The sequence below is a fragment of the Bactrocera tryoni genome, chromosome 1, assembly GCF_016617805.1.
Source record: "Bactrocera tryoni isolate S06 chromosome 1, CSIRO_BtryS06_freeze2, whole genome shotgun sequence".
Classification (NCBI taxonomy): domain Eukaryota; kingdom Metazoa; phylum Arthropoda; class Insecta; order Diptera; family Tephritidae; genus Bactrocera; species Bactrocera tryoni.
The window spans coordinates 84,572,873-84,595,150 of record NC_052499.1 but is presented as its reverse complement, the minus strand read 5'-3'; the positions used below and the strand labels follow the sequence as shown (position 1 = coordinate 84,595,150).

General features: G+C 31.8%; 1 protein-coding gene across 4 annotated transcripts; it reads left to right on the top strand.

The window, feature by feature from the left end:
• The first annotated feature begins 67 nt into the window (after positions 1 to 67).
• On the top strand, positions 68 to 22,016 carry LOC120773658. Of its 4 annotated transcripts, XM_040102693.1 has the most exons (5): positions 16,323 to 16,408; positions 16,493 to 16,743; positions 17,425 to 17,628; positions 18,913 to 19,430; positions 19,725 to 22,016. In XM_040102693.1, exons 3-5 carry the CDS (start codon positions 17,446 to 17,448, stop codon positions 19,966 to 19,968), a joined length of 945 nt encoding a protein of 314 aa, XP_039958627.1. In that variant the 5' UTR covers positions 16,323 to 16,408; positions 16,493 to 16,743; positions 17,425 to 17,445; the 3' UTR covers positions 19,969 to 22,016. The 4 variants fall into 4 exon arrangements, with proteins under 4 accessions (XP_039958608.1, XP_039958627.1, XP_039958617.1 ...); XM_040102674.1 differs by lacking the exons at positions 16,323 to 16,408; positions 16,493 to 16,743 and adding an exon at positions 68 to 1,494; XM_040102683.1 differs by lacking the exon at positions 16,323 to 16,408 and having other exon boundaries at positions 16,423 to 16,743.
• The last annotated feature ends 262 nt before the right edge of the window (positions 22,017 to 22,278 follow it).

The following is a 22,278-nucleotide window of genomic DNA, read 5'->3' as shown; positions in this document are numbered from 1 at the left end:
CTCCACCGTCACACTAGTACGTCTCCAACGCCCCGCAATGACACACCGCGCCACGCATAACTTCGTAGGTGTTTCACTGGGGCGCCAGCTGGAACAGCTGTAGGTAAGTAGGTAGGTGGCCGTCAGCAGAAAGTCGCTTGAGTCGACAGCTGCTAGTCGTCAGTAGAGAAGTCAGTCGGTATCAATCGCGAATCGGAGTTAGTTGTGCGCGCTGCGAGAAAGATCGTCGAGACGAGACTCTTACTCCAACCACTTGATCACTCACTCATTCACTTGTTTAACTACCGCTAAGCGTTTCCACGCAGACACTGTACTCCCAACCACATTACACACCACTCAATAGTCTGACGCTTCTGTCAGACCACTGGCGAAAAGTCGAACAAACGTGCAATTTGTTTCGAATTGTGGCGCGCAAGCCGGATTCCACCGGTCAGCGGACATTCTCACAGTGAATTTTATGTTTCAACAAAACAAAAAGCACCGGCCACACAATTATTTCGCATACAATAATTAAAATCGGCTTTTGTTGCCACGCGCATCGGTGACTCGAGAATCAACACGCTTGTGTTTGTGAAATACTACCTCAATACGATTACGATAAAAAGCGAGGATCACTCAGTCCCAGAACAAATTAACCGTAAGCACACCACGTTACGGTTTTCATACGGCGGCATTGGCAAACGAAAACATTTGTGAATAAAACTAAATGCAAATCGATCGTCGTGTAAAACACTTGAAAATAATAAATCTCATTAATTCATCAAAATATTTGCCTGCACACCGTAGCTCGAGTAATTAGTGAAACGTGGTGTAATGCACACAAACTGTTTCGCTTAATATGTGCATTAGAGTCGCTGGGGACAACAGATTGGCGCATTGCTTCGCATTTCGCATTTTCCAATGAAACAGTGTATTCCCATGAAGAATTGTAATTTGCAGCACGTCAACGGCGTTGAGTTCTCTGACGTACACATACATAATAGCTAACGTTCGTGTCCCGTAGTGCGGTATTCGTCATAACACGTCCGGAACAACCGTTAATTGTTAAAGTGCAAGTCGTTTACCTTTCAGTATCAAAAGCGCACGAAACAAACATACAACAAACTGTGTAAAGTACAATTGTTATTGGGTTTTTATAAAGCAACAACAACAATAAACTAACTTTTGTGGTAAAGGTTTGAGGATTTTACCAAAAGACATAAACTACACACAAAATAAACAATAAAAATACAAGTGTATATACTTATATATTAAGTGCATACTAACACACATGCGCATATTTACAAAGTCAACACAAGAAGATCAGCTGCGAAAGTTTTGCTCGCGTTGTCTGGTGTGAAGAAGTAAAAGGCGATCGTGACTCAGACTTCCCAACGTTGATTGGTGGACAGATCGCACATTTCCGCTTGCCATACAAAAGAATAGAAACCACAAAATAACATAAAAATGGATTATATTGTAAAAGCATACAAAGATTGGAAACTCCACTCTCAGGTAAGTGCTCGAAAGCCGTGCAAATGTTGCGTTAACTAAAAACCAAAGAATCATTAGCGAAGAAGAGACGAACAAATTAAAACTAATAGCAGAGTAGCCTAAGTGATTGTAAGTAAAATACATACATATGTCTACATATGTATGATGTCAGACTAGAGCTAAGAGCCATTTACCCTTCAATTGTTTTTCGCCTAAATGGACCCGACAAAAGTTCTTATTTTTACAAGTTTCGAAAGAAAAAACCGGCCTAAAAAGTTCAAGATTTGCTACCTACTTTGTACCATACAATCTTTCCATACACGACTTTGGGACCAACCTGCTTGAGGCTACAAGTTCATGTTCCACACTCTGGGGACTTTTGCCCTCTCGGAGAGTATTTTTGATATATAAAAATATCTTCACTTCTTGTTGCTTTCCTTGATTAACATCGAACGGTTAACGCAATAAGGAAAATAATTATTGTCTAATAGTCATCAAAGGTACGAGTGCGTATGATAACACTATAGATGCATATGTATGTATGTATGTACCCCCAATCACATCAAGCATAAGGCAATCTAAACCACATTCTATATACATATACATACATATATATGTATTATATACTCGCTGAAAAATGAGACTTTTAAATTTTATTTGTTACTAAGAGAGTAAATGAGTGCACGTTAAAAATAAGAGCAAAGCTAGGCTTTATCGGTGTGTAACGCTGCCGGATTACGTTGGAGCCGGATCAACGAGATCGCTGTGTACAGTGCACATGTTATGAGTCTATGTATGAGCAAATAAAGTATTCCTTCTAAAGTCACTAATGTAAATACATGCATGCATATGTATGTGCACAGTTACATATAATGCAAACATTTATATGTATGTATGTAAATATGTACATATTTAATAATATCCCTCCATCACGACTCAAGTAAACTGGTCTAGATTTGTTTGTTTGAATTTCTGTGAGCGTTCGGTTTACCTCAACGCTGAGGAGGCGGGAGTGTAAACATATGTACATACTATACATACATATAGTGTTATGGTAATGCGATCGGTTTGAAAATGTTTCGAATTACTTAAATTTGTATACATACACACATACATATATATACATATAATAACTATTTTGTCAGACATAACATTTGCGTATACGACTCGAAAAGATCTGCATTACCGCATTTGATCCATGCTGTTGGTGCATGATCAAATATTCAATATTGTTTATCAGTTCTTTGATATTTGTTTTTTTCTTTACAAAAGCATTAGTTTTAGAGCACGTGTGATACCGAAAGTACTTAGTAATTAATTTCAAGAAGTATCGGCAATTCCCGATAATCTTAAAATTTCTAAAGCAATCAAAAGACATACAAAAAAATGTATTTGGCCAATGTGATTTTTTATAGAAAAATAGTCTAAAGCAATATTGGCTGACAATAAAAATTGTTTTGCGAGATTACCCGCAATATTTTTGAAAATCACCTTACAATTAGATTTAATTTAAACAATTGTTATTATTTTTGCAAATAAATAACTCTCGAAATTCTATGTAGCATTCGCAAATGAAATCTGAACAAGAAAAAACGTTAACTTCGGCTGCACCGAAGCTAATATACCCTTCACAGGTGTATTTCTTTTAGTAACTATGTGTTCAGTTTATATGGAAGCTATATGCTATAGTAATCCGATTTGAACAATTTTTTCGGAGATTACATTGTTGCCTTAGAAAATAATCCATACCAAATTTTGTGAATATATCTTGTCAAATGCAAAAGTTTTCCATACAAGAACTTTTTTCCAATCGTTCGTGTATGGCAGCTATATGCTATAGTGGTCCGATATCGGCAGTTCCGACAAATGAGCAGCTTCTGGAAGAGAAAATGACGTTGGCAAAATTTCAAAACGATATCTTAAAAACTGAGGCACTAGTTCGTATATATACAGACAGACAGACAGACAGACGAACATACAGACGGACATGGCTAAATCGACTCAGCTCAACATACTGATGATTTATACTACATATGTATACATATATAATTTATAGGGTCTCCGACGCTTCCTTCTGGGTGTTACAAACTTTGTGAAAAACTTAATATACCCTGTTCAGGGCATAAAAATAATTTGATTCCTTATATGCAAGGTAATGGGTACTATGAAACGCAGTACTTGATCCTTAAAAGTGCCTAAGTCTTCAAACAACTAATTTTTTTTAACACTGAGTTGTTCCGATCGAACATTTATTTTCTTCAATAAACATTTATATGCATACATACATACTTATGTATGTACATATATCGATATCGGTATTGTTGATAAAATTTTATGGTTACATTCGAGTTTATGATTTTTTGGTAAATATTTTTTTCCTCGGTGTTGTTTACATACGACTTTATGATTATTTGCTAAATAATTTTTTAGTCGATTTTGGTGGAGTATGTCCGTAGTAATTAAGCAACAGCTTCTGTCTAACATATAGCCAAAGGTAGCAAGCAGCTTTGATTTTATTTAGGTATAGCCGTGTTTATAGTTTTATGACCATTATTAATATTACCCCAAAGAAAATTATTATTGAAAATTATTGATTTCCAATTACAATACTCGAAGGAAATACCTGTATATGTGTAGCTAAGTTAACATGGTACACAAGTAAATATGTAATTAAATGTGCATACATACATACATATGTATGTGTATGTGGATCGATTCCCATTACTGCCCACATACTTATGTACATTTGGGAACAATATTTTCAGGCACGCAATGTAGATACTACATAAGCGGTCAGCGCACAAATGCATTCCTCGAAGTCAAGGTTGCGTCCAATTGTTTTCATTAAGAGCTTGAATTGCCTTACTTGTAGTTCATTGTTACAGTTTAATGTGCTATATATTATATGCATTAGCATTGTTTAAATTACAAATGTGTATGAACACATGTTGCTTCACAACCTTGTTTTCAAATGTTAAGAGCCTTCCACGCTACGCATACTAAAGCAAAAGCTCGAAATGTTTTTGACGGCGCAACAAGTGTGAAATCATTGATTTCATGCAATTTTGCATACTTAACTAAACACATAAAAATTCAGGTACATACAGGCATATACATATGTACATTTACTGATATGATTTTATCTATGCAATTTTACATACATGCATATGTATGTATGTATGTATGTTTAGTTTCCCGGTAGGAAAATTTATGAAAATTTTGAAAATTAGCAAAAATAAATAAGAAAATAGAAAAGCTCGTCAGTACCGAACTTATAATACCCTCCGCAGTTGCCTTTCTTATAACTTTAAAGGTTTTAAAAAGATATTTAACTTAAGATTAGTGGGACAATTTGTATGGTAACTACATATGTATAAGCTATAGCGGACCGATTTGAATATTGCGTTCGCAGATAGAAGTCTTGTGAAATAATTTGCACCAATTTGTTTGATGATATCTTGTTAAATAAAAAATTTTCCCATACAGAAACTAGATTTTGATCGTTCAGATTGAATGACAGTTATATGCTATGGTGATCTGAAATTGGTGGTTCCGACAAATGAAAAGCTTCTTTCGGAGTGATTGATATCTCAAAAACTGAGGCACTAGTTCGCTTAAGTATATATACAGATAGACGTGCAATAATTTACATACTTATAAATATTTTAAAGGAGCTCCGAGGTCCTGTTTATATTTCATGCTTGAATCCTTATGAATGTTCTCAAGGAAAATAAGTGAGCTTTCTTTATATCGAAATTCAAGCTCATAAACTTGAAAATTATTTCTTAAAAATTTTTATGGGGACGATGTACCCATATATTTAGCCACAGGGATAGAAATAACAACTAAGGAAGAGTTAACTTCAAGTATAACTGAACATTTTGTACACTTGCAAATAGCAAAGACCTTTAAAGTATTGTTTCTGCAAAGTTTTATGTAGATACTTTGACTTGTTCTTGTTTTGTATACCAGAAAGTTAAAGTATAATATGGAATTTAAAATTGTATTATGTGCGAAGTACATAGGCGTGAATGTGCGATTGCACCTATTTTCGCATTGTAATGTAGGAATCTCAGTATGATATTACATACCAAATGTGGTTGTAATGGAGTGATTAGATCCGGAGTAGTCAGTTTCAAAATCAATTCGTAAGAATCTTTAAAATTTGCTATTTACATGTCTAAATCTGTTACGTTTTTTGAGGGTTAGGCCAATCTAAAAGCCCTAAAAGTGCCTAATTTTGACAATTTATTCTAGAAATAAGGAAAATTACATCGAATTTTTCCTTCTTTCAGGCTTAACTGAACTTAGACTGCAGTGTCAAAAAATTTGTAATGAACTTTTGGTACAAAATGACTGCTACAGAGCCTATCTTCGGCATCGCCATTTTCAAATTAACCAAATTTGCTAGCATTCTAAATACATGTGTATGTGTGTATATACATATATTTTTGTCCTTTATTTACATATTACCAATTGAATCATGTTTGTAGGGCACTAAAGAGTACAGAAAGTCACAAAAAGTAGTCGTTTTTTTTCAATGTCATACTGTATCCCCTTAACATGTTGAGATGGTGAACATCACCGAGTAATCAGTAGAGAGTTAGCAACTTTTAAGGTTAAATGAATATGCTTTCGATGATGCTTCGAGTAAGAGGTTCGTGGTAAGGAACTTTTACGAACTGTGATATTTACCTACGAGACACAAATAAAATTATACATACATCATCATTCGTCATTTTCCTTGAATCGATCAACTAAATGATTCATTATAACATAATATAATAATTTAATACGTATAATTAGACAATCGTGTAATCGTACACAAATTGTGATAATTTATAAAATATAAGACACTTTTCATGCATACATGTGTATATGTATTCGCATTCTTTGTGTCTCCTTTCACTATTCCGTATGTTAGTGCACAAAGAAAATGAATGTCAAACAACTGATAATGAATCTGGGAAGCGTACTGAGAATTTCTAGGTGGGTCCCTCTGATTACGGTGAAAATAGTATGTCGATTCTTGCAATATAAATACATATGTATATAACGCTATTTAACACACACAAAGGTGAGATCGGGAATTCCTAAGCAACCTTTAAATATGTTACTCGAACAAAGGATGTTTCCAAGTGAGGTTTTAAATAATATTCACCGAAAATATACAAATATACTACATGTGCAAATATGGGAGAATATTAATTGCACTTTGTGCACTTCGACAGATTTTATGGTGCACAATAAAATTATAATAAAACAAAACTCAATTGAGCGCTACAAAGGATTTTGCGCTTCTCCCACGCCAATAAAAAATCAATGTTAAAATGCGTTTGCACACAGGTGTGTACATATATACGTAGGTGTGTATGTAATCGTATACTATATGTTGTAATTGCATCAAACAAACTCAGTTAAAACAAAAACTAGCCAGTTTTGAACAATGTCTAGCAGATTTCAATAGTCACTTTGTAGATCCCCACTCATACATTTGTATATATTTATACATGCACCATTGTATGTACATATGTTTGTATGAATATACACATGTCTCCAACTCTGTCGGATTTGTTTGATTCTGAGTACCACAGAAAACCTTGAAGCGTCAGTTGTTGCTTCTGAGCAAATTTTGCGGCTTAAAGTGCTGACGTCTTTTTTTGCTAAGAGCAAATAAATTTAGAAAAAAACTAATTAATAATAATAATAAAACTTAAACGTAAACTTAAACTATTGTGCTGAAGTTTTGCATTTATCGCATTGTTTTATTTTGATGGGGTTAAGGTTATGCTAGCGTGTAACTACGTACATGCATGTGGGCTTGAAATTCCGCGCTATCTCGAGATTTGAATTCAGATATAGTATATTGTAATTATGTATGTAGGAAAATAAAATAAACTTCATTTGTTTTATACATGAGCACGTACGTCAGTTATGGCAGGTTTTTATATAATATACGTAAGTACATATATATATATTTAAAAGTTTATGTTACATGTATACATATATAAAATTCACATAGCAGAAGACTCACAATGGTTTCTATAGAAAACTTTGGTCGCATCATTTCGATTAAGTTAGCTCAAAAATCTTTGCACAATATTTCAATACCATATACATACATATTGCCTTCCAGATACGATATTTTATGATCGCATTTTTCTTATTTTGCCGTTTGTATACTCTGATCAGATTCCATTAAGTTTAGTAACACCCAGAAGGAAATGTCGCGTGTTTTCCGAATCGATCAATTTTTATTTCTGTAAGTTGGTAGTACTCTTAGTGACATCTATGCTAAATTTCACGTCAAAATATTCCTTAGTATTTGAGATACGCGTAGTTTTGTGAGGCTCTAAAAGTGAGCTCTTCGATTTTTACTATGTCTGAATTTATTGCACAAAAAAGTGCGATGATGCACCATCTCATACGTTGGTTATTCGTGATCATTTCGCTACATTTCCAACTAATATCGTGCCGCAACCACCCCATTCGCGTGATTTACCTTCGTGTAACTTCTGGCTATTCAGCAAATTCACATGGCCACTCCGAGGACACCGTTTTGACTCAATTGAGGATATATAAACTGAATCGACGGAGCATTTTGCGAAGTGCTCTGATGACTGGAAAATTCGTTGACATAAGTGTATTGCAGCGGGAGGGGATTACTTTGAAGGAGATGAAATGAACGAAATTCACCTTTCAATTTGATCACAGTAGTACATAGCTGCCATTCAAACTGACTATCAAAATCAAGGAGAAATAATCATAAAAGATTCAGCAATTTAGTTTCCGTTGGATGCAAACCGTTGTCCGGCTAAGTTTTCAGATTTATTTTTACATTCATATAAGAAGCGCTATTATAGCTTCAGTGAAGCCAAAGTAAGTTTTTTCTTATTTAAAAATATTCAGTTCATAAAAGTAACTGTAAAGCTAAAATATTGCAGCCTGAAATATTTTTAGAGTCATCATAAAAATGAGCATGTGATCTTTGTTTGAAAATTTTGCTTTTTTGGCAACTCGCATTACCATAAATGTTAATTAATATATAATTAATATTGTTCTAACCCTCACTGTACCGATTTACGTATTGAAACGAATACCAGTTTTCAATCGATACAAAAACAAATACAGTTTTTATAATAAAATTAGCAGCTTTGTCAAATTGCTTATCAAATTTTTGCTTTGAAACCGGATTTTGATTAATATTTCTATGAAAATTGGCCCGTTGTACTGATTTTTATATGTTTGATAGCATATATTTAGATACAGATACCTTAACACTAACGAAATGTACCTCTTGCAAGGTAATCCATTTGTTTGGAAGTCGTCTATAAATCTTGAACTTTGTTATACCCTGAATAGGTTATATTAAGTATGCCACGATGTTTTTACACCTGGAAGGATACGGCGGATATTCTTTAAAATATACATATATCTAAATGATCAGCGTGACGAGCTGAGTCGATTTATCCATTTTCGTCTGTCTGTATATACACGAACTACTCCTTCAGTTTCACAGGTATCGATCTGAAATTTTGCATACATTCTTTTCCCCAAGAAGCTGTTCATTTGTGAGATCCGCCATTATCGGACCGTTATAGCATACGGCTGCTATACACACTTAATGATCAGAATAAAGCACTTGTATAGAAAACCTTTTCATTTTACGAAATATCTTCAAAAAATTTGCCATGTGTTGATTTCCAAGAAAAATATGTAATTTCCGAAGATTATGTTCAGGTCGGAATCAAGGGTTTGTATAGAAAACTTTAACATTTTACGAGATATCTTCACGAAATTTGACAAGAGTTATTGTCTAAGAGAATAATACAATATTCGAAGTTGCGGTTCAGATCGGTTAACTATAGCGTAAAGCTGGCGTATAAACAAAACGATCGGAATTATTGTTCTTGTAAGGAGTTTTTTGTATTTGTATTTGCGAAGGGCATTATAGCTTCTCTTCCTCTTTTTAATGGCGTTTTGGGAGGTATTTTTTAAAACTCTGTTTCTTTAAGACCAATCGCTTAATTTTCAGACAAGATAATACAGAAACAGAAATTAAAATTGTTTTTTTAAACAGTAGCTACATATGAATTTCCGAATGTGAAACAAAGAGCTGTCAGTCAGTGCCTTTTGTTTTGAATACAACCATTTTAATTTTGTGAAGCCCCTCTATCTCAAATGTTTAGTTTAGGCCCAGTTTAGGGAATAAAAATGAATTTTTCTACGTATACGTATTATAATCATATTTAATTGTTGGAAGATGGCAAAAATCTTTATAATAATTGAACAAGTTTAATTACTTAATTGATTACGTGCAAAAAAGAGCAGTAATAATAGGTAATGTGTACAAATTTGCATTTAAAAGTACAAATAACGTGTTATAGGATGTGATCACGTGATATAAGAGTTGTAAATTAACACGATGTTACTATACAGTAATTAGACATATAAATAGAAGTAACCATTAATTATAATATACTATATATTATATTGCTAGCTGACAGAACTTGAAAAATAACTCAGGATGTGAAGAAAAACACCTTATTTGGTAAAAAAAAAGCTAAATTTGACTTGTGTGAAAATGTGTAGGTGAAAAAAAATTAAAAATATTTGTCTAACAAAAATTTTAGCGCATTTTTCATATACATATGTATGTACATAAATATGGTACAACCATATATACGAAGTCAGTTGATTAAGACATTTTTTTTAAACAATCAGGAAAGTGTTTTGTGCTGCTCTACTTTAAACTATATCACTTTGTCAATCTGCTAAAATATGAGGTTTTATTGATTATTGAAAATCGTGGCTATTAGCATATACGAGTTAATATCATTATCACTGTCGTTAGTACTAATTTTACAAAAAAATTAAAAGTATGTTAACTCAAGATAGAGATATCACTTATGCCAAAAATTAATTTGGGAATATTATCAGAGAACGTAATTCCCTTCGATTAAACTTTAATTCATAAGATATTGAAGATAAAGCAATTGTACTCAAAACCATACACTTGAGATTTTCAGTTTCAGAGGAATGAAATGGTTCTTCGAAAAAATTCCACCCACCAAAACTAGTTGACAAATATAAACTTCTCATTTTTAGTTAAAGTCAAAGTTCTAGGGGTAGTGACGATTACGTGATCATATCGCTCGTGGGAAAGAGATCTTATTTCTTCAGTTGAAGTTGGGGAAACCTTCGGTTTCCTTATTAATATTAAATACTTGCACAAGTTTAAGAGAACTGTTGATTAATGATGAATTTAGTATAACATATGTTTGTATGTATTTGTAAAATATATATCTCTGCCTGATTATGTAAAATATTATCTTAGCATACTTAGCAAAACTTATTTGCGTAATTAAAAATGCTACAATCGCGCAATCACGCTTTGTCACACGAGTTTCCCCAAGAGCAACGTTTAAGTGATTGCACTATAAACTTGTATAAATGTAAACTACAAATTAATTATGAAACAAAGACGCTAATGAATTCTGCCAACAACTGTAATATGCACATTTCAATTATTTATATATATATGTATATGTATATGCACAGGTGAATTATTTCTTAAGTCCAGTAAGTTATATCTATATATGTATAGATGTATATAAAAATACTATTAACGGTTTCAAAAGAATATTTGAATAAGGAACTCCCTCCGATATCGAGATATTCAATTGAAAACAATCATATCTACAAACTTGCTTTTCTTTGGAAAATTACCTACGAAGGTTTGTTCCAAAATGGCCACCAAGTTCGTGACTTTCGACAGTAAACCCCGTTGCGATTTACATCAAAAGTTTAAATATTGTCACGTAAATAAATTAGCACGTTCTTATCGATTTATGAAGCCAAAGTCAAAAGGCATTAAAAATCGATGTATCAATGTACAAACTCAGGCAAACAACCGTTAATATGTATTAATATTTTGAAGCCTTCCGTGTGACAGGGTCGCATTTCTGCAATGGTTTTAAGTTTGACGCAAGGAAATAATAACTTTGTTTCTTTGTTAAATGCTATCACACATTGACACTACGTAATACCTGATTTTGAGTTTTTAATTAGAAAATTTATGATTACGATATACTAGCGTACACACTTAGCTACGTACACATTGCTCTAAAAAATATATACATATGTACATATGTAGGTAGACACTTAAATATTTGATTTGATTTAGTGCGGTTCACAGTCTGGTGGAGGACATATTTAAGATTGAAAGTTACATACATAAGTACGAAATAATTTGCTTGTGCCAACAGAATTATGTACATACATACATATGTATTTAGTTATAAATGCAAGCTCTCACAAACCAATATGGTATACACGGGTGTGTAAGAACTATTTGTATACCTAAACAGCGCGTTTATATAAATTGATTTGTATCAACGTGTCTATATATGTATGTATTTATGTATATAAGCCAATCTGTCCATTTACTATCTGTTGGTGCGGTATCACCGCAAAACAAAGGTATTAACTATTGTACCTATTGATACCGAACGGGTTTTACTAGACTCTAAACACTAATGTACGCATACATAAGCTTACACCTACACATTCACACAAAATATTAAAAAGATACTACCAATTTATGATTCACACCATATGATAATGTCATCAAGGCGTATGTTTTTTCTAAAGCTTTTGAGTGCTTTGAAATAAAGTAGCATATTATTATATAAACACACCAGCACCACTCATCACATTTATAAAGTTTATAATGCATATTAATATTGTAATTCGTTGGTAATTTACTTATGCATGTAACACATATGTATGTACATAAATGCTGTATTTCACACGGTTACAATTTCTCTCAATAATGCTTTGCTCAAGTAAATTGCCATAATGAGTTAAAGGACACTCTTATATGAGAACTTAACCGTTTTATTAACTAAGTAAATTGGAGTATTTCCCCATTTTTATTGCCATCATTTCGCAGCAGTAGCAGAAACGAAATTCAAATATAAACAAATAAATTTGATTATTGTGCTTATAAACAATGATTAGCTTTATTAACTTTTTGGAAATTCGCGTATAACATTTTTGACTGTTTAGATCATCTATGTTATGCATACATACATATATAACTCCGTATAGATAACGGTATGGCTCGAGCACTCCAAAGTTCCAGATCATGGTGACACCAATCAGCGCGCTTAAAAGGCAATTAAACAACGTATTTAGCTACTTATACACCTACACCCACACTCTCTCCAGAATTGTACCGCAATTGCAGCGGAAGCTATTGTTTGTGGTATTGTTGATAATTCTAATGATTAAAGCATAACAATGTGATTAACACCATAAGTTGCGTCTACGAGTTACCTTCTTTTTTTGCCAAAATCGTGTCAAACAAAAAAGTTTTTCAAGCAAGAATTTGGTTTGAATTGTTCGGTTTGTATGTCAGCTACTATATGCTATAGTCTTCCACTCTGAACAATTTCTTCGGTGGTTCCACCTTTGCCTTGAACGTTAATCCGTCCCAAATTTTGTGAAGATATCAGGTAAAATAAAACAGTTTTTCATGCGAGGACATGATTTTGATCGTACAGTTTGTTTGGCAGCTATATGATATAGTGATACGATATCGGTTCGACAAACAAGCAGTTTCTTCGGGAGAGAAGGGTGTGATGTGAGAGTATCAGATCGATGTCTCCAAAACTGAGGGGCTAGTTTGTGTATAGACAGGCAGACGAACATGGCTAAATCTACTCAGCTCGTGATGCCGATTATTTAGAAAGTATCCAACGTTTCCTTCTACTATGTTAATTAAAGGCTAACCGAATGGTATACATATGTAAATTTTTGGATTTAATATCTACTAAAGCATTTTTTTTCGAATAGCAGACAAGTTAGGATGAACTTAACTCAAATAACTCAAATTTTATAAATTATACAATTCCTATGAAAAACCAACTACAAAGTTGCTTTGACAAACTCGGGCTCAAACCTCCAATTCAGTTATAATAAAAAAATAATAATTTTTCGCTACTGTGACCAAAGTCGTATAATTGTATCATAGCTTTAATCAGGTGAATGCTAAACTTAGTATGTACAAAGTAAAACATTGCGAAATTTAATAAATGAGATCCGTGCGATTGCGTCAGTTTATTTCGAATTGTTATGGCGATTATTAACAGTGATTAACTATGGAAAAAGGAAGTGTCGAATAGTTATAATTACATACACATGTATAACATATAAATAGGTCTGCATTTAAGTGCCTAGTTTCAAGTGGTATGTCTTAGCCGTAAAGCTTTTTAGCACCAACACTTGTCAGTGCATACCATTCAAGCGTTGGCGGCGGCGCATTTTCAGTTATAATTGAGACATATTTCCCCGTTTTGTCATACAAAGTACACAGTGTCATTTACAAATCTTTATATCTTGATATATCGTTCTCATAATAACTTTTCTTAAGGAAGTTAAGTAATTAATGAACTTGATATCTTTCTGAATGTAAACAATTCAATGTATTTTGATTGATTGTTTTTTTGCCGTTATTGAAAGTCATGAGCGACATATGCTCTTTGTTTTAATTACACACGCACTCACACCTGTGTATTTATATGCATATAGAAGGTGTCAAAAAGCATATGCTCGCCAAAGGGAACGTCACATTTAAGATTAATAATTGAAACGATTGGTTCTTTTTCAAATGAGTGATTTCAAAGGCAATATTATATGCAGATATAGTAAGTTCATTTGAGCCAGTACTGAATGAAACAATACAAATTAAAAGCAGAAAAATGTAGAAATTCAAATTAATTTTGGCGCATTCGTTGTAAGAATCGTACCAATATTGGTATATATCTAAGTATGTAGTCATCTCTGCATTAACTTAAATATATTAAAAAAGCAGATGTGTGCAATTCAAAAACGTCGAGACTTCGTGAATCGCATGATGACAATTATTTCGATTGGAAAAGTAATTTACAACAATGAAATGCTTTTAAACAACACAAAATTGTTTAATAACTAATTATCGAGAATTTCGCCTCCAGCAACCACAACAACAAAACAACTGGCAAAAATCTTCATAAGTGCACACGTGTGTACACACATAGTACATACCTGCAGGCGCACTTTTGCATATGTATGCATGCACATACACATGTATGTATGTAGTGATCTGAGCAAATTTTTATTTTTTTTGTTATTAATTTGAAAAATCATTAAGGTGCTTCGTAATTTTTTTAGTGATCTTCGCTCGTCATCGCCATCACGTGGGCTTCTTTAAATGAACACTCCTCTCGACCCCTTTGCTACACAGTATATTTTATGTTCTGTTTTGTAGTTCACTTCTTTTATTGTTTTGCTACTAAAACAAATGATCTTAGAAAAACGCTCGGTAAATATTAATTTTAATGCAAACACCGATAACGTTAATATAAACATCTGCATGTCCATACATACATACATACATATTTGCTTACGTATAATTATCTATTGCCTTTAAAATTTAGAAAATCGGAGTGACAAGGAAGTTAACTAATTGTGATATTAAATCACTCTTCTCATAAATAATGATTATAGACTCCAGTGGTTTGAAAGCGGTTTGCTACAAGATTCTTTACCATTTACACTATGCATTTGGGTAGCACTTATATTTTCATAGTTATAAGTATGTACATGTATGTATGTACATATATATTTTTTTTCTCTTAATTATTTCACTTTTAACTGGTATTCCATGCTTTCATCCAGGCATTGAATATGCCGGTAAATACGTAGATACATATAACCTTATGATTGATTTTTTGTTCCGAGTTCTTATTACAAAAAATCACATGGCCTACAGAAGTGGTTTCCGTTTCTGTGGCGAATTTAGTTTGTTTTGTTTGAATATACATATCATCACCTGAAATGCAAAATAACGTATCATCAAAAAAATTCGAAATTGAGTGCCTTATTGATTATGATTCACTACATCAAATTGCATTCATAATATTACATATGTCCAACATTTTCAGGTTCTGCCCTCAGATATAAACCAGTTTTAACCAATATTAAATATTTTTTTTTCACTCATGTTCCATTTTATTTCGTGCTTCATTCATGCCACTGTAAATTTTTGAAAATGTTGTTACGTTATTTTGCATTTCAGGTGACGAAATGTACGTATGTACGTATGTATATAACGGTACAATTTCAATTTGTTATCAAAAATATTTTTTTGGTTAAAGTCCAACTCATATAGATATTTATTAGTTAATTGTAGGATTTTGAAATTTAAGTATAATTAATAAAGTAGATTAATTTATTATTTATTGACAAATAGTTTATCAAATATGCTTCAGCTATGCTAACATATAATTTCGAATTATATACTTACGTACTACTATTTTTTGTAAAGTATGTACGGCAACCCTAACCATCAAATCTGAAATTACTTGTATGAGTTGACTAGTAGTTGGCAACGCGATAAGTAGTGACGGAGCTCATTGAAGATTTCTTGATTGCGTTAGTTAATAGTGTAAATTTTTCTATTATGCTTCTTTAATTTATATTATAATTAGATGTACAAAAATTCTATTAATTATTACACACTTATTTTTACTGTAAGCATATATCAGTATTCCAATTCGACTTTAGATGTTACCATTTTAACATCTGTTGTATTTCACCAACTTTAGGAGAATAAAAAGTGCTGTTGGCAAGTCAACACACAGGAATGCAGCAGAGGCTGCAAAATTTTTATGTTTAGATATTGAAATAGAATTTATTATTTCCATGTTACGGTAATTTAAACAATAATAAATTTTAATTTGGATTTTTTTTTAATTTTTCCATAATTTTTTAAACTAGGTTGTGGCAAAAGCATTTCCAGCTTTGTGCTAAAAGCTTCTGTTATTTGTAAAGGTATTCATTGATTTGACTTTCTCAGGTGAAGGGAAAATCAGCTGTGTGTGCATTATTTGTACGTATTTCAAAGTGGCTAACAAAATGCCATATAACTTCGCATAACTTTATCTCATTTATCAGCTTTAATTTTATTACTTAGCTACTTCGCCACTTCACAACAAGTTCACTCTTAGTTGAAAATTTGCGCAACAAAAAATAAACTCACACGTTTGCAAACAAATTGTGTTTTTTGTGATTTCTACACACAACATATTTTTTAAGAAAAAATGGAAAATTAATTCAAACGCTTGGTTGATTTTATGATTGCTAATGCAGCAGTGATCAGTGCATAATAAAGTGAAGCAACTTCAACGCTGAACCTCGAACAAGTCTGGAACTTACAAATAGAAGGTATGAGGTGGTGTGATTAATTCGTTGAAAAGCTTAATAACTCTTGCTAATATGCAGACGTACATTTTAAAATATCGTAAAACAACCATTATAAAGTAAGTGTATTAAATTGGGAATCTTACGTTTAGTTAGAGTAGATTTAATTAAAAAATGATGCAGGTAATTTAAAAATAAATCAATTTCATGTGACCACATATCCAAGAGTCTTTGCACTGATAAGCATATTGAATGCTCGAATTATGAAATTTACTAGTACCTGTGCTGTTTTCATTTATGTGCAGTATCAAAAAGTTTGGTTTTGGCCATGGATTGTCTGACGGGGTTATAGACCAGATGTTAAACTTAATGGCAATACAAATGACGTCACATACAATATTTGGCACTGCATGGACGGTAAACATTGTATCCTGTAAGAGGATAATATATACATATGAAAGACTGACTGCATATTTCATGAAATGGATGTTATAGATGCATTTATTATTCATATGTTTTTATTTAAGTATAAAATCGAAAAAATTGTTTTAAAACCGGTTTTAGGAAAATAAAAATGTTAACAGTTTAGTCACTCTTCACATTCATTAATAAAATATGTATATAAAATATAATAATAATAATATAATCCTAATGTAATAATACTTTCTTTTATAACTTGTAATAACCCCTTTTATGGCCTTTCAGTTCCATGAGATCGTACCCGATATGGATGATGCTGATTACATGATGTTTAACGAGAAGCAATCCATTCGCGAATCTGCGCGTTCACTCAAAAAATATGGTAGCACCTGCTATAATCATAACATAAGGAACAACGAGACGTTGATACGACATGACGTGGAGAAGACAGATACACTCCAGGGCATTGCGCTAAGATATGGATGTTCGGTATGTTTTATATCTATACTTTTTGCAAAGTTAGCAGTATTATAGTATTTTTATGTGAGATCTGCATTTCATTTTATTGCATAATTAAAAAATACATATACTTTCATATACATTGGTTATCGATTAAACATTATTTGGCCTCTAAGTGAGTTATACGCAAATGTATTGAAATTGGTGATTCAAAAAAAAAATTATTCGGTTATTACAACCTACTGGTAAACCAGAAACCACATGCATATGTGTACACATACTGTTTTAACATTTATTTTTAAACAAGTTGGAAATCCAGTTGCTACCAATCTTTTATTTGGTCAATGGGTAATTCTCGTGAATTGCTTATTTTAAGAACCAGTAAGCAAACAACCGAAATAAGCACAAACGTTATATGTATTACAAAAAAATATTATGAATATTGATTCATAAAACAAAATTGGAATTCAATTTCTTGCATTCCGTGATTTAGTATTTGTTAGGCATTCCAAAATTTAGGTAATTTATAAAAAAGCATACGTAAATAGTTTATGTATAGAATAAATCCTTGCTTAAATACCGAGATAACATACTTAGATAAGATAAGATTTAACAAAATTAGATACTTATATATGTATATAATATTTGTAGTATATTATTTTTGAAGTAATTTCTCTTTTAATTAAACATTACGTAAATCTTTTGAAGTGCTTTCACAAGCCGTGTAACATGATTGTTTTAATACTATGTAGATAAAGCAGTTTCTTATCATATATTAACACACATACATAAGACAAACTTACATACATACATACATATATATGTAAATGATAATTTTCTTATTTGCAACTGTAAACAGGCAAATTATTCAGATTTATGCAACTGTTTTGTTTTGTTCTAACTTGCATTTAAATGTCTGATCGTCTAAGTTATAATATTGTTTTAGTCGCATATTAATTTTATTGAAAAATCCAATTACTGCAATTATTTTAAAAACCATTTTTTTATTTTCATTAACTTTTAGTATTATATAACTTTTTTAAATTATGAAAAAATGTGTGTTTTTCAAAATGTATAATATGTTTAAATACAACGAACGCTATCCAGTCATCAATCATCCTCTTCGCCTTCGTATACCTACTGATTACTTCATTGGTGCGATCCTATTAAATCACTTTCAATCAATCATTGCACTTTTTTGGTTGTTATAAATTAAGTTATTAAAGACTATTAAATATTTTCAATCTTTTTTATAATTGATATGAATATTTAAAATGCTAAATAATCAATTGCTTTCAATTTTTCTATTGACAGACGGAACAGATACGGCGCGCTAATCGGCTGTTCGCCTCAGACAGTCTGTTCTTGCGTCAGTTTTTGCTAATCCCAGTGGATAAATCGTCGCCGTACTATCCCAAAGCGGATGAAAATAATCCATTAGAACTTAGTTCCAACAACACTGTGCTGCAAAATAATATAAATTCGCAAAATATTGTAAATTCTGTAAATGCAACAAATGCGAGTAACCCAACCGCTGATCCACTTGGAGTATTCGCAGCACCAACCAGTTGTCTTGACTCAGCAAATAATCCACGTCCATCCACGCTGCCAACTCGTCCATACTCAATCGCCGGTGAATTATTAGTGCAAAACAGCGACGATGATGTCACGTTAAACAGTCACAGCAGCAGCAGTAATAAGCAGAGCAAATCGCTTGACTCTGTGGTGGCTATGACGCCGGAGGAGGAAAATCGTAAATCCATAAACGAGTTTTTGAGCAAAATCGATTCAACTATCTCGGAGTCGAGAAAATATGTTGAGAAATCCAAAGAGTAAGTTGTGCAGTAGTTTACTATATTATTATTAATATTAAATTTGTTTAAAGCATTAATTTGAAAACTTCTTGCCTCTTCTTCTTGAAAGTATGCTATCGTAAATTGTAATTGATGCAATTGCCTAAAAGTTTTATTCAAATTAACATTTAAAGTTGTCGAGCCAAGTAATGTTAATAAAAACTTTTATAATTATAAGTATTTTAATATAAAAATAATATATAATCATAATATAGTATTTTAATATAAACCAAATACACATTTCTGAACGAATGTATTTATTTTCAATTATAGAATGATTACTAGCCAGAGTGACAACGATCTGTTTGTTACCACCGATTTTGTACAGCACAGGCGTAACAATCACTTGAATAATTCTTACAAAACGAATCGGCAAAATCAATCAAACCACCAACGGCACAGTTCTTCAGGCAGCACATCGGACACAGCGCAGCTATTGAATACCACGCAAACACGACACGTGCAAAAGTCACTGAAGCGACTAGAAAAACAGCAGGATGATTTCTTCGAATTGTAGCACACACACAAGAAACACATCACTTCTCTGCGATCCTCTGAATGCCCATTATAGAAATTTTAATATTAGTTTTAATGAAATTTAAAATATACTATATTATATAGATATCGTGAATAATTATGGCAGCAAAATTAAACATAGAAATGTATCCTTATTACTAAGAGTAAAACGCAAATATTTTATACTATATACACATACAAATGTAGGATGGAAATTTGTTTGAAAGTTGGAAATTATGCTGAAAATATTATATTATTTAACAAAAATGACATAAAGCAACCTCAAGTATAGGCCAATGTGCAAAATGTAAAATTTTAAAATAGTTTGCTGACAATTTTAAACTATTTTTGCACTATAAACTACGTTCTTATTTGAATACAAATGTGAATGAAGAATCAAACTTTTTCGCATTTACACACACCTACACACACACACTCAACTGATGTTACTTAATGCACTTGAATGCCAACACAGCCACGGGCAGTTAAACAGAAACTCTGTGAAATTATGATAAATAGTAAATATATATATAAATAATATAAAATTTTAATTTTATTAAGGTGTAAACATTTGTACTGCATGAAGATTTGAATAGCTAACGCTACGTATATTAAATAAGTTGAACTGTTTAAAGTGCGAATACTATATATGTAGATATGTATTTGTGCATGCAATCTACTGATCTACTGACATATATATGTATATAAAATATTTATGAATTACATATTTTCATTTCGTATTTGGTATTTATAATTATATTTGGTTAACATATACACATATTTTTGTTTAAAAATCTTACGGCTTTAATTTCGATTGGAGCTTTGACGTTTTTCTATTCATTTTTTCCGATCAGTTATAATACTGAGCGTATGAGTATTATAATAATATGAAATTTTATTTGAAAACAATTAATTAATGGTCTTTTATTTTTTATTTTGCTAAGCAAAGTGCTGCAATACAAAATTGTCAAAGTCTTCAAATGGTTCAGTAACCGGAATATGAGAAGAAATATATTTGTTAGTGGTTGACCTCGACGACATTTCTTTAATCATTACACACATTCAAGTTGTGTACTTAATTGGGCATATTGCACATGTGTTTCTACATTTGTTGTATTTGCCATACCTTTTGTTAAGGGGCACACTTGAAAAAAATATTTTGTTTACCTTTGAATTACTAGTGAATTTAAAATACTGTTTTAGTTATAGGCATCAAAAGCGTAGCCCACAGGAACACATTTTTCCACATGTTCTGTATTTAGTTCTCCTTATAATGGGTCAACAATTTTTGATCTCCTCAAAATTCTTCTTTTGTCAATTTTTAATTTTTGTTCGTTTGTTTATTTTACCGTTTCACCCATTTATTCTTAAAATATAAAGCTACTTAAAATTGTAACACAATTGTTAAAGTAATTTATTTTTAATTTGTAAAAATTGCGATTAAGATTTCTATTTATTTTGAAATTATAAAAATTACTTTATTTTGCTTTGTTATAGCCGTGATATGTTACTTCGAGGTTATAATTTTGAATATTGTGAAATCTACAAATGTACCTTAAATCCTTCGACGTCTACAAAAAAATGCAAAATTTTTAATTTGTATGAAGCATACTTTTGGAAAGAATTTATAGTTCAACTGTGAACATAATAATTCTTTATATGGAAATAAAATAGTATTTGAATGGGAATTGTCATATTTTGAAGAATTATAGCGCGAAAAAAAATCAGGTTTATTAAAAAATACTTAAACTTACATATGTATGTGTGCGTACATATATTTACTTGTATTATTCTACTATCATCCGTTTGTATGATCTCTATTTGAGGTTAAGTTGAAATGTTTATAATGCTTTAGGATCTTCTAATGCTACACGATATGGCTTGCATGGTTCCTTGACTTGTACCTTGATTGTGTAAAATGATTTGAAATTCATGTTTGTAGATAGAAAACAGATTTAACAACTCGCTATTATTACCAGCGCAGCTTATGGCAGTTTACTAACAAAGTAAGATGCAATACCTGCATAATAATAAACATAAATAAAATAACATGAAAACAAATTTATTTAGACGGCTGGCCAAGGTTTGTTAAAATATTACAGCGTTATATAATTACATAAAAAATGATGGGATAAATTCCAGGGGTTACATGAAAAACAGGAATTTTTTAACAATTTTTTCATATAAAAAATGAAATATTTTATTAGAATTTTTTATTGTTACAAAAATACAATATTAACAAGCTCTGAAATTTTTCGAAAAAAAAAATTAAACTCGGCCATTGCGGCGCCATATCCGGTGACGCCTCGGC